The sequence below is a fragment of the Zootoca vivipara genome, chromosome 2, assembly GCF_965207765.1.
Source record: "Zootoca vivipara chromosome 2, rZooViv2.hap1.1, whole genome shotgun sequence".
Lineage (NCBI taxonomy): Eukaryota > Metazoa > Chordata > Lepidosauria > Squamata > Lacertidae > Zootoca > Zootoca vivipara.
Window position 1 is genome coordinate 105,340,320 of NC_142584.1, and position 12,896 is coordinate 105,353,215.

The window sequence follows — 12,896 nt, forward strand, 5'->3', positions numbered from 1 at the left end:
CATGCGTATGGGCCTCTCCCGACCCGGAAGAAGTCATTTCTGGTGCACTTCCGGGTCGGGGGAGGCCCATGCGCATGCGCACAACGGATTTTCGGCGCTTTCCCCACCCTGGAAGCGCGCCGCCACGCCAGTAAGCGCCCGTGAGCATGTGCACGGGCGCGCACTCCCCCGCCCGCCAGCCCGCACAGGCGCGCGCTCCCCCGCCCTCCGGCCCGCCGCGCTATCGGCGCGGTGGGAACCGGCCCAAACGCCGGTAAGTCTGGGGACCCCTGGCTTACATCATTGATCAATGTAACGCAAAGCAATTAATGTTGACGTCAGGCTCGATGGCATGCTATTCTTGCTAAAAAGTCAGCTGATGACGTTTCTCTCTCTCCTATTTGTAAAAAGAAAAAAAGAAAAGCTTCAATAGGTACAACGTGTGTTGGAACCAGTTGTACGTCTCATTGTCCTTTTTGATTGTTGTGCGTCACTTCCTGGGCCCCATGGAAGCGTAAGTGATACTGGCACAAACAATTGCCTTTGTTGAGCAGCTTGCTGGTTCATTGCCAGGATGGCTCCATCAATGGGACCGAAACTGAAGTTCTCTCTTGTGTTTTAAATATGAAAGCCTTCAGAGGTTGGGAGTGGTAATGATGAGGGAGGCGTCCAACCCTGGGCTGTGCAGAAATGGCATTTGGGGCACTTCTGGGAACAGACAGTGAGTTAGACAGACCTAAAGACAGCTTGTGAACAGCTCTCTCTGTCTCTGGGAGTCTGGCGGGAGACAGCAGATCATCTACAAGGTAGGAACACTTATCCTCTCCCTGTACATTTGTATATTAAGTGCCTCAAGTGTCCGGTGCTTTTTCTTCTAAAGGAACCCCAATTCCAGGCAGCACACTTTCTAGAACAGGGGCCCCAAACTAAGGTCCGGGGGCCAGATGCGGCCCAATCGCCTTCTAAATCTGGCCCGCAGACGGTCCGGGAATCAGCATGTTTTTACATGAGTAGAATGTGTCCTTTTATTTAAAATGCATCTCCGGATTATTTGTGGGGCATAGGAATTCGTTCTTTTTTTTTTTTCCAAAATATAGTCTGGCCCCCCACAAGGTCTGAGGGACAGTGGACCGGCCCCCTGCTGAAAAAGTTTGCTGACCCCTGCAAGAACTTCTTACCACCTGAGTGTGCAACAATATCATTTCTCAATATGTGGTACAACGGCTTAAAAAAAGACGTTCTCTTCCTAAATGAAGTCTTTCCTGGTGGCTTGCAACGTTTCCTGAACTTGCATCAGCTAAAACTTATAGAATTCAAAAAGAAAGAATAAACTTCTACTTACTAGCTCCCCTATAAGCCACTTGGAGAGGGCTATAGAACAGGCTCCACAGGTTGTTTTGCAATTTAGGAAAGGGTAAGATGAGTCCCCACATCCTTGTTGGAAGATTTGCCATATCCTTGCTGGATCATTTAAAAGCCCTCAGCGAAGTGAGCTCCAGTCATTAACCACAGAGAAGTCCTGCCAGCTCCCTGGAATACTCTGGGCACTGTCAGCGCAAATAAAAATACATTTCTTTCTGGAAAACAAGGTAAGCCATTACGATGTGGGTATAAGTGTTGATTGCTGGAACAATTGCTTGTGAAATGCAATGCAACATCTATTGAGCATCTTGTACAGGATCATATGATGCCAAGAGGAATATTTCATGTGTTTCATTTCATTGCGGAATGGGTTACATGGCTTAAAAAATCTGTCAATGATGATGGCTGAAATCCAAAAACTAACAGCTTACCAGAATTTGGCTTTTTGAACATTTTGAACATTTCTCATTCACAAATCTCGCGGCCCAGCACAATTACCTTTACTTTGTGCAGAAACATGTCGAAATTTTGTCGAAAATAAAAATTAAGCGGTATGCCTTTCCAAACATATGTCAGGATGTGATGATCTGCCACCTGAATGCTATGCTGATTGAAAATGTGAGACTGCTTCTTCACCGTAAATCGTGATCCCTGATGATTAAAACAAGTCTTGACTTGCCTAACTTGGTTCTTTTGGACTTTTTATTGACCCCAAATTAAAAGGGTTCACAGCTGGAAATCCTACACCCACCCTAGTTTTCAGCTCCCCCCCTTGATCTCCATGAAACTGTGATACATAAACTGAATAAATTGTGGAAGTGCTGCAATTCTGTGAGTTGTGGTGCAAGGGCTAGTGGAAGACAAGTGGTATGACCTAGTGCATGTCTTCTGCTAGCAAGCTTCATTATGGAAGGCCTTAAAAAGAAAACAGAAAAAAAGAGGCTGTGTGTTGGCTTGTGCACCTCAAGACCTTGTGCAAGAGATTGTGTCGTTGGCCGGCCAGAGGAAAGGACACCTTTCTGGATTTCAGTTCTCTTGTTTTGCTCAAGGGTCTTGCATGGCCTTGAAAGAGGTCCTCCTGCATGCTGGAGATAATAATAATAATAATAATAATAATAATAATAATAATAATAATAATAATAATTTATTTGTACCCTGCCCATCTGGCTGAGTCTTCCCAGGCACTCTGGGCGGCTCCCAATCAAGTGTTAAAACAATACAGCATTAAATATTACAAACTTCCCTAAACAGGGCTGCCTTCAGATGTCTTTTAAAAATAGGATAGCTGCTTATTTCCTTGACATCTGAAGGGCGGGCACCACTACCGAGATAGAGAAACTGGGGAGGGAAGTATAATACAGGTTTTTGTAGGCTTTGCTCCATGAGGTAAATAATAGCTTTTGTGGAGGTGGTTTAATTAAAAGAACAGCAATGGAAAGGGTTTACATAGGGCTTTTTCTCAGCCAGAGCTCAGTTCCAGCACCTCTCAGGTGGGCGCCGTTTTAACAGAACAAGGGAGGCATTCACGGTGAGTTCTAGCACCTCTTTTTCTATGAAAATAGCACTGGTTTATGCTCCTCTCCCATTGCAGTGTAGTCCTGATGCCTTTCAAAATATTTTTATTTGTTTTTACAAGTGTAGAATTATAATAAAACAGTCGTACCTCAGAAGCCGAATGCCTTGAGAGTCAAACGTTCCAGCCGCAAGCCTGGAAATGAGTGTTCCGGTTTGCGAACGTTCTTTTGGAACCCGAACGTCCGACGCGGCTTACACGGCTTCCGATTGGCTGCAGGAGCTTCCTGCAGCCAATCGGAAGCCGTACCTTGGTTTCTGAATGTTTTGGAAGTCGAATGGACTTCCGGAACAGATTACATTTGACTTCTGAGGTATGAATGTACAAAATAAAATATCCATATTGAGAGATTTCTCCGAATCTCTAGACTTCCCACCTTCCGCTCCATGGATCCTATTATCAGTGTAGTCCTGATCGCAATCTCCCACTCACAGTGGGATTAACAGCTGGACAAAGAGTATTTCTTTTGGTTTTTAATACTGTCCACCCCCCCGAATTCCATGAGTATGAAATATATAATTGCCGTACAAACCTATAGAGATATACAGTTAAATGCATCATATCTAATAGCTCCATGGTTACTGCTTTGTGTTTTTGTGTTGATTCCAATGTAACAAACCAGTAACAACTTCCCCCCTAAAAGTCTCTATTGATTGTATTTTTTTAAAACAAAAACAAAAACAAATATTTATTATATTTCATTTGTTTTTATTACTTTGTGGCCACCCTCAGTGAGAAGGAAGAGGCCCTGGCAGCCATGTCGTTTTCTCTGGTCTCTCGGATGAGCTTCCGGAACTTTCCAACGAGAAGCAGTGTTCAGCCGACGCTCAAAGGTAATGGCTACAACTGCTGCTACTGTATTCGTTTTCTCTCAGAACCCGTTGGATATCATAAGGCAAGGCTGGACCTACATTTGTAGATTCGGGCCATCATCCAAGTCAGTCAGGGTTGGCTTAAACCCAATGTGTTCCTTGGCAGGTCTGGTAATATAGAGGAAAATTACCTTGCAAGGATGCTCTGAGGTCAAACACAGCAAAGACCATAAAGCTCTCTGCAAAATACCGAACATCCTGTATAAAGGACACAGAAGTACCACAATAAACTCCCCATTGCATCCTAGTTTATTATTATTATTATTACATTTATATCCCACCTTCTCCTCACAGCAACTCTGTGAGGTGCGGTAGGCTGAGCAATAGAGACAGACCCAAGTTCACCCAGTGTGCTTTATGGCCGAGTGGGGATTTGAACCCTGGCCTCCCAGGTTCTAGTCCAAGACCCTAACCACTACTCCGTGTTGGCTCTATTTATGGAAGCATCTTGTTTTTTGTTTCCTTATCTTTCCCCCTTTGTGCCTCCCTAGGATTCTATTGTATCCTGTGGCTAATGCTGTGCTTTCTCGCGGAGCAGAGAGGTGGTGGGAAAGTCCTGGCTTCACTACCAAAGGGATGCTACCGAGGTAAATGATGAGTAAAATAAGACTGTGGGACGAGGGTTGGAATGATGATTATGATGATGATGATGCAACTTTCTAAAAGTCATTCTGGCTGAATTGGGAAATAATGCTAGAAAAGCCCTGGGCATTGAAAGCTGGCGATGTTGCAAGGCACTTTGGGGCTTTGTTAGGGTTGACACATTTCAAAAAGTGAGGCTCTGGACACAAAAGTTTTGACAAAGTTGAGCTTTTGTGGGGGGGGGGGAATATCAAAAATAAGAAAAGTGAAGTTTTCGAACTATTTTAAAGGAAATTCACCAAAATCTAGGCTTTTGACATCAGTTGCGATATGTCCGGATTTTCCCGGACATTTCAGCGATTTCTACCTGGGCACTGTTCTGACTGCTATGTCCAGGAAATTCCAGACATATGAGAGCCCTAGCCCCTAGCTGTGTTAAATTCAGAGGTTGGGATACAGCTACCCTCCAAAAGTTGGACTACAAGCCCCATCAAACCCAGCCAGCATGTAGTCCAGCAGCACTCAAGGGTGTCAGATGCAGCACCTCTGCTGAAGGGACCATCACAGAAATGTGCTCTTGTGAGTACCCCAACCTCCAAGCGGCAAAAGACTCCAGGGGTGCCTATGCTTAGCCAGGCAGGGTTCCGTTTTCTTGGAATGAAGGTCAACAAAGAATGTGGTGTCTTTAAGATTTATGGTTTTATTATTTATTTATTCATACATACATACATACATACATACATACATACATACATACATACATACCCTGCCCATCTGGCTGGGTTTTCCCAGCCACTCTGGGCGGCTTCCAACAGAAGTATTAATTTAGCTTCCCTAAACAGGGCTGCCTTCAGATGTCCTCTAAAAGTCTGGTAGTTGTTTTTCTCTTTGACATCTGGTGGGAGGACGTTCCTCAGGGCGGGTGCCACTACCGAGAAGGCCCTCTGCCTGGTTCCCTGTAACTTGGCTTCTCACAGTGAGGGAACCGCCAGAAGGCCCTCGGCACTGGACCTCAGTGTCCGGGCAGAACGATGGGGGTGGAGACGCTCCTTCAGGTATGCTGGACCGAGGCCGTTTAGGGCTTTAAAGGTCACCACCAACACTTTGAATTGTGCTCAGAAACGTACTGGGAGCAAATGTAGGTCTTTCAGGACCGGTGTTCTGTGGTCTCGGCGGCTGCTCCCAGTCACCAGTCTAGCTGCCACATTCTGGATGAGTTGTAGTTTCCGGGTCACCTTCAGAGGTAGCCCCACGTAGAGCGCATTGCAGTAGTCCAAGCAAGAGATAACTAGAGCATGCACCACTCTGCGGGCAGGTAGGGTCTCAGCCTGCGTACCAGATGGAGCTGATAGACAGCTGCCCTGTATATACACAACCTGATCATAAGATGGAGGGGCTCAAAGCATCAGCACTCTACTGGTCTTGCCTGCGTATTTGGTTCCCAGGGAGATCCCCAAGCCATAACTCTGGGTCCAGTGCAGAACAAGAGAAGCTTCTAGCCAAAACTCTCACACACAAATTAAGTCTGGTTAAAGGTAGGTAGCCGTGTTGGTCTGGGTCGAAGTAAAATAAAAAATTGTAATTTGCTGAGAGTGCGGGAAATTACAGAGCTGTGATGGGGCAAACTACCATTCCCAGAATTCGTTCACCCAAGATGCTGAGGTCCAGCGCAAGGGCCTTCTGGCGGTTCCCTCACTGCGAGAAGCGAGGTTACAGGGAACCAGGCAGAGGGCCTTCTCAGTGGTGGCACCCACCCTGTGGAACACCCTCCCATCAGATGTCAAAGAAATAAACAACTATCTGACGTTTAGAAGACACCTGTGTAGAGAAGTTTTTTATGACTGATGTTTTAATGTATTTTTAATCTTTCGTTGGAAGCCGCCCAGAGTGGCTGGGGAAACCAAGCCAGATGGGCGGGGCATAAATAATACATTATTATTATTATTATTATTATTATTATTATTATTATTAGTATTATTTACTTTAAATAGATGGTGTGTACACAGCCGGTGGGGGGATTAGGCTTGGCCCAACCCCTCCTCTGCAAGGACTTGGTTGGGCCCATGATGCTTTGATGTTCTCTCTCCCCCCCCCAGTTGCAGCTAAAGTGACCTTTGACCCGGTGAAATATACTCGGAGTCGAGAGTGAATTTCATGCTCTTTATTCAGCTCATAGTCATCAAGGAGGAGAAGAGAAGACGAATGGCTCTTTTCCCAAAACCATCTGCTTATATACATTATTTACACAATGGGCCTTGCGTGATTGGCTACTTCAGGGCTACACCTGTGGGCCAATTATATTGTGGATTGACTTCTGCCTGCAGCCTGATTGGCTGCTCCTACAGGCCAATCAGGTAGCAGATTCACTTCTGCCAGCCGCCTGATTGGCTGCTCCAGCAGGCCAATCAGGTTGCGGATTCACTTCCACCTGGAGTTGGATTGGGTAGCTCCCGCTGATTCTGAATCCTATTGTTCTAGGATTCAGCTCAGTACATAACACCCCTCCCCTCTAAGTTCCAGTCCTGCTCGGGAAGTTGCATTCGTAGTCCCCAAGGTCTGCTGGCCGCCTCCGTGTGCGTTGTGGCCTGGGGTGTTCCTTGGTCAGGGGTTCTGGTTCTGGCTCGTGTTCCGAGGCTGCTGGCTGTGCCGGGGCTGTCTGGTCTGGCGCCACTGAACCACTAGGTTGTAGCTCTGGTTCCGGTGTCCTTCCAGCCTCGGGGCGCCCCTCTGTGCCTACTGCTTCTGCTTCCCCTGCCCACCCCTCTCGCTCTACAGGCCTCACTGCCCTGCTGTCCCCTTGGGACCCCTCTGTCCCGCTCTCCTCCCGGGTTCCTCCTGGGAATCGTCGCCGTAGCTGGTCACAGTGGCGGCGCCAACATTGCCCCCCTTCCGTTAGTACCTCGTACGACACGGGACCGGTCACCTTGGTGACTGTGGCGGGTACCCATGCTGGGCCTGCCCCAAAATTCTTTGCATACACTGGGTCCTGGGCCACAAATGTCCGGGGGTTCCTGCCTTTCCCCACCACTACCTCATCCTGAGCTCTGTCGGGGTGAAGTCGGTCCAGTCTAGTTGCAAGGCGCCGGCCCATTAGTAATTCAGCTGGGCTCCGGCCCGTCGTTGTGCTTGGGGTGCTGTGCTGTGCTAGAAGAAATGCGGCAAGGCGGTATTCCCAGTCCCCTTGTGTCATGCGGCGGAGGCTGTCCTTGGTGGTCCGCACCATGCGCTCCGCTTGGCCATTGGTGGCAGGGTGGAATGGTGCTGAGCGGATGTGGCGGATGGCGTTCTGCGCTGTGAAGGTCTGGAACTCCTCTGACGTGAATGCGGTTCCATTGTCCGAGACGAGAGTGTCAGGGAGCCCGTGGGTCGCAAACAGCTTACGTAGTACCCGGATGGCTGCCGCCGTAGAAGTGGATGGTACCAGTGCGACCTCCAGCCATTTGGTGTAGGAATCCACCACTATGAAGAATGTTTTTCCCTGGAAGGGGCCAGCGAAGTCCACGTGCAAGCGTGACCATGGATGTCGGGCGGACTCCCAGGGCTGGACTGGGGCCCTTGGGGGATCCGGGCGGGATTCTTGGCAGGTCTGGCAGTGTTGGACCCAGGCCTCTATCTCTCTGTCAATCCCCGGCCACCACACATAACTCCTGGCAAGGGCCTTCATCCTCACTACCCCTGGGTGTGTCTCGTGTAGGGCTGTGAGGACCCTTTTGCGGAGGGGCTGGGGAACAACAACCCTGCTTCCCCATAACAGGCACCCCTTGTGGGCCGACAGTTCATGTTTGCGGTTTGTGTAGCCAGCGAATTCTGGCCCGGGGCTGCTGCTGGGCCATCCTCGCCACACCCAGTCCAGGACCCGGGAGATGACCCTATCTTTTGTGGAATGGTGCGCAACTTCTTGTGCCTGAATGGGTCGGTCGGGAAGCAGCTCCAGGGTCATAACCTCTTGCGCAGGCGCTGGGTCGGGGCCTGTTTCTGGTAGTGGTAGCCTGCTGAGGGCGTCTGCGTGGCCCATCGCCTTCCCAGGGCGGTGGATTAGTGCATACTGGTAGCCGGCAAGGAAAATTGACCACCTGAGGACACGTGGAGACAACACTTGGGGGGTCTGCTTCTCAGGGGCAAACAGGCCAAGCAACGGCTTGTGGTCAGTCACTATGGTAAAGGGCCGCCCGTACAAGAAATCATGGAATTTTTTTACGCCCTTCACGATTGCCAGACCCTCCTTGTCAATCTGTGAGTAGTTTCGTTCGGCTGCAGCAAGCGTCTGGGAGAAGTATGCCACCGGCACCTCTCTTCCATCCGGGAGTTGGTGTCCCAGGACAGCGCCGATGCCATAGGGAGAGGCGTCGCATGCCAGCACCACTGGCAGCCTCTCGTCGAAGTGTGCTAAGACCGAGTTCGAGACGAGCAAGTCCTTGACTGCCTGGAATGCGGCCCTTTGTCGCTGGCCCCACACCCAAGGGGCCCTTTTATCTAGGAGTCTGTGTAGGGGCTCCGCTACCGCTGCCTTATGGGGAAGGAAGGCATGGTAAAAGTTCAATAGTCCCAAGAATGACTGAAGTTCGGACTTGCTCTTGGGCGCTGGGGCCTCACAAATGGCCCGTACCTTGTCACCGGTTGGATGGACCCCTTCTGCGTCCACCTTAAATCCCAGAAAGTCCACCTGCGGCACTCCCAGTAAACACTTTTCCCGTTTCACCTTGAGGCCCGCCGTCTGGAAACGGTGCAGGACGGAGCGGAGGCGGTCCTCAAATTCCTCTGGTGTGGGCCCGGCGATCAGTACATCATCGAAGAAGGGGGTGACGCCAGGAATCCCTTTAAGGAGAGAGTCCATTAGATTCTGGAATATGCCTGGTGCCACGCTAACGCCAAATTGCAGCCGCTTTACTCTGAATGCCCCTCTGTGCGTCACAATCGTCTGAGCCTCTGCTGTGGCTTCGTCCACAGGCAACTGTTGATACGCTTGGGCCAAGTCCAGTTTGCCAAAGATTTTTGACCCAGCCAGGGTGGCGAGGACATGGCTGACCACTGGCACTGGGTATGCATGGGCCGTGAGAGCCTTGTTTATGGTGCATTTGTAGTCTGCACAGATGCGGACCGAACCGTTAGGCTTGACGGGTGTGACAATTGGAGTTTCCCAGGGGGCGTTGGGCACCGGCTCCAGCACTCCTTGCTCCACGAGCCGGTCCAATTCCTCGTCTATGCGGGGTTTCAGGGCGAACGGGACCCGGCGGGCCTTGTGCCTGATGGGTCGTACAGCGGGGTCTAGCTGTAGGGCAATGGGGGGTCCTGTATATCGTCCCAATGCCCCATCGAAAACCCCTGGAAACTCTTTGCATATGGCGTCCACGTCCACTTGTAAGCTAGTGCGGTTCACCCCGGTAACGGCTAGCCCCAGAGGTCCAAACCATGCCAGTCCCAGTAAGCTAACGTAGGGGCCCTTAACTACCAGCAAGTCCAATTGTTGCTTTCGCCCTCGATATTGCACCCTGAAGGTCCCCACCCCCATAGTAGGGACCTTACGTTTCTGGAAGTCCCGGAGGGTGAATGGGGCCGGCCTTAGTTTGGGACCCCCATTAGGGCACAGTTCCCTTAATGTTCGGGCCGAGATTATGGATAGAGTTGAACCCGTGTCCAGCTCCATGCGGCATGGGGCTCCCTCTATCTGTACCTCTATATAAATTTTCTCTGTGCTGGGATGGGGCAACTGGAATACCTGGTAGTCCGTGATCTCCGTTGAGTTGCCTTGGTGCATGGTGCCGTGTGACCTGGGGCTCCTGGGTCGGTCATCTGATGCTTGTCGACGGGTGAGTCGAGCCCGACACACCCGGGCGATGTGTCCCAATTTTCTGCACTGCCTGCACTCTGCGTTGCGGAAACGACAGGTCCTCCTCTCGTGGTTCTCCCCGCAGCTTGCACAGTTCCCTCCTTCTCGTCGAGGCTGCTGTGGTGTGTGTGCTGCTTGAGTGCGCCGCTGTACTCGGTGTACTTCCTCCCTGTCAGATTCGGATTCGTCGGTGAGGTCTTCGTGGTAGACCCTCGGTTGGGATGGCGGGGCCGGTCGTGCCTCTTGCGTTGACCTCTCGGCGGCTTCGGTTGCCAGGGCTTCCTCCAGAGCAATCTGGAACGTGAGGTCTTTTTTGGCGTAGAGGCGTCGTTGCAACATCTCGTCCCTCAGGCCACCGACGAGGCGGTCACGAAGCATGTTCTCCAATTCTGAGAAGTTGCATAACCGGGCGGCTTGGCGGAGGGAGGTCACAAACCCAGTTATGGTTTCCCCCGGGGCTTGCCGCTTTGCGTAGAAGGCATTTCGGCAAGCTACCACCGAGGGCTGTGGTGAGAAGTGCTCCTTCAGCCGTTCCATTATTGTTTTGTAAGAGACGGTAGCGACATCTCTAGGTGCAAGGAGAGCCCGGGCGATTTCAAACGTCTCCTCTCCACAGACGCTGAAGAATGTCGCCCTCTTCATGGCATCGTTGGTGACTTCTTTCGCTTGCAGGAGGAAGTTGAAACGGGCGGCGTACCCTTCCCAGTCTCCTGATGCTGGTTTGAATGGCGAGAAGCTGCTGTCGGTTGCCATTCTGGGTTCCTTGGGTCCTGGAGCTGAAGCCTGGATGCACGGTGCGATGCAGCGGTGCAGCAGGTGGCGGTGCTGCGGTGCAGTGCGTGGTGGCGGTCAGCTCAGCAGGATCCCATCCTCGTCGCCAGTGAAATATACTCGGAGTCGAGAGTGAATTTCATGCTCTTTATTCAGCTCATAGTCATCAAGGAGGAGAAGAGAAGACGAATGGCTCTTTTCCCAAAACCATCTGCTTATATACATTATTTACACAATGGGCCTTGCGTGATTGGCTACTTCAGGGCTACACCTGTGGGCCAATTATATTGTGGATTGACTTCTGCCTGCAGCCTGATTGGCTGCTCCTACAGGCCAATCAGGTAGCAGATTCACTTCTGCCAGCCGCCTGATTGGCTGCTCCAGCAGGCCAATCAGGTTGCGGATTCACTTCCACCTGGAGTTGGATTGGGTAGCTCCCGCTGATTCTGAATCCTATTGTTCTAGGATTCAGCTCAGTACATAACACCCGGACACTGCCCACCCGGCACTTGTTGTGTCTAACGACCGGAAGACAGTGACATCGGAAGGTGTGGACCACGCCGTGCCTCCCAACCCCAGGAGGTTCACTAAAAGCCCTGCCGTGCTGGGCTCTCCAGGGTTTAAATCTGGGAAGCATTGCTGGGAAGTGGTGTACGAAAACCAGAGGGAATGGGCGGTCGGGGTAGCGCGGCAGGGTGTGAAAAGGGATGTCTACCTCTCCCTTACCCCAGAGGAGGGGATTGTGCAGGAAGGTTTATTTTGGCTTCGGCGTCGGGAAAGCGACCCCCACCCACCTCCCCAAGGCTCTGGAACCATTGGGGTTCTTCTGGACTGTGATAAAGACACCGTGACTTTTTACATGGCTGGTAAAGTCATTAAGAAAAATGTTCCCCGCAATGGAGAGGTAGTTTATGCTTTCTTCTATCTGGGTGGAGGTGTTTCACTCCGCCTGCACGACTTGAGAGAGTGAGCGGAGAATTGCCCGCCAGAGCCACACCATGCATTTTTAAGGATTTAAGAGTCTCTGGCTTTATGTGGTAAAGATGCAGGAACAACAATACACATGTGGTGGGGTTGTGAGGAGATGAAGAAATTTTGGGGAGTAATACATGAGGAATTAAAGAAAATGTTGAAAATCCCAATTGTTAAAAAAAAAAACCAGAGTCATATCTCCTAGGTCTGATTGGGAAAGATATACCGCAAGTGAAAAAAATATTTTTCCAAATGCAATTACAGCAGTTAGGGTAGTGATTGCTTCTACTGTAAATGGAAATCTCAAATCTTGCCCTCAAAAGAGGAGTGGATTTGCAAATTAAATGAATATTTAGAACTGGAAAAGCTAACATCAGTTATAAGATATCAAGCAAATCAAAAATTAAAAAAGGAATGCAAATGTTTCGAAGACTACATGTTAAAATATTGTTATAAGAAAGATGTGCTAATATGCCTAGAATAAAAATGTAAAGTATATGTATGAATTGGAAAAGAAAAGCAATATTAGATGCACAAAGAATGATATATTTGGAGAATGCAAAGATAAACGTGGAGATAGAGATTTAAAGAAGTCAAATTGTGGCGGAGGTAAGCTGCGGGTGGGTAGGTGGGTATTCTAGATAATAAGTATGTAATGTTTGTTTTCAAGGGTTTGGGGATTGTATCTCCTCCTCCTCCTCCTCCTCCTCCTCCTCCTCCTCCTCCTCCTCCTCCTCCTCCTCCTCCTCCTCCTCCTCCTCCTGTTTTTTTCTGTATTACCAAAATATAATAATAAAGTTTCTTAATTAAAAAAAAAGAGTCTCTGGCTTTATGGGGAACGGTATGGCTGAAATTCCTCAACTCCAACCTTTCAGATTCAAATGTTGTAGAGTTGAAGGTGGTGTGAGAAACAGGCATCGTTTTTGATACCCTGTTCACCAGGAACAGGGAATTTTCT

The 12,896-nt window shown here is 49.8% G+C and overlaps 1 protein-coding gene across 2 annotated transcripts; it reads left to right on the top strand.

Annotated features, from left to right (window-relative positions):
* Positions 1-642: 642 nt before the first annotated feature.
* Positions 643-12,755, top strand: LOC148687010 (vespryn-like). Of its 2 annotated transcripts, none has more exons than XM_088663383.1 (5): positions 643-785; positions 3,647-3,747; positions 4,278-4,373; positions 6,465-6,485; positions 11,452-12,755. In XM_088663383.1, the coding sequence occupies exons 2-5, from the start codon at positions 3,672-3,674 to the stop codon at positions 11,934-11,936; spliced, it is 678 nt and encodes a 225-aa protein (XP_088519509.1). In that variant the 5' UTR covers positions 643-785; positions 3,647-3,671; the 3' UTR covers positions 11,937-12,755. The 2 variants fall into 2 exon arrangements, with proteins under 2 accessions (XP_088519509.1, XP_088519510.1); XM_088663384.1 differs by having other exon boundaries at positions 707-1,568.
* Positions 12,756-12,896: the final 141 nt, after the last annotated feature.

What these genes read in the sequence shown, in the direction of transcription:
- LOC148687010 (XM_088663383.1), top strand. Translation starts at nt 3,672, where the DNA reads ATGTCGTTTTCTCTGGTCTCTCGGATGAGCTTCCGGAACTTTCCAACG. An exon ending in ACCAAAGGGATGCTACCGAG is followed by an intron (nt 4,374 to 6,464) that starts GTAAATGATGAG and finishes TCCCCCCCCCAG; the next exon opens with TTGCAGCTAAAGTGACCTTT. An exon ending in TGCAGCTAAAGTGACCTTTG is followed by an intron (nt 6,486 to 11,451) that starts ACCCGGTGAAAT and finishes TCAGTACATAAC; the next exon opens with ACCCGGACACTGCCCACCCG.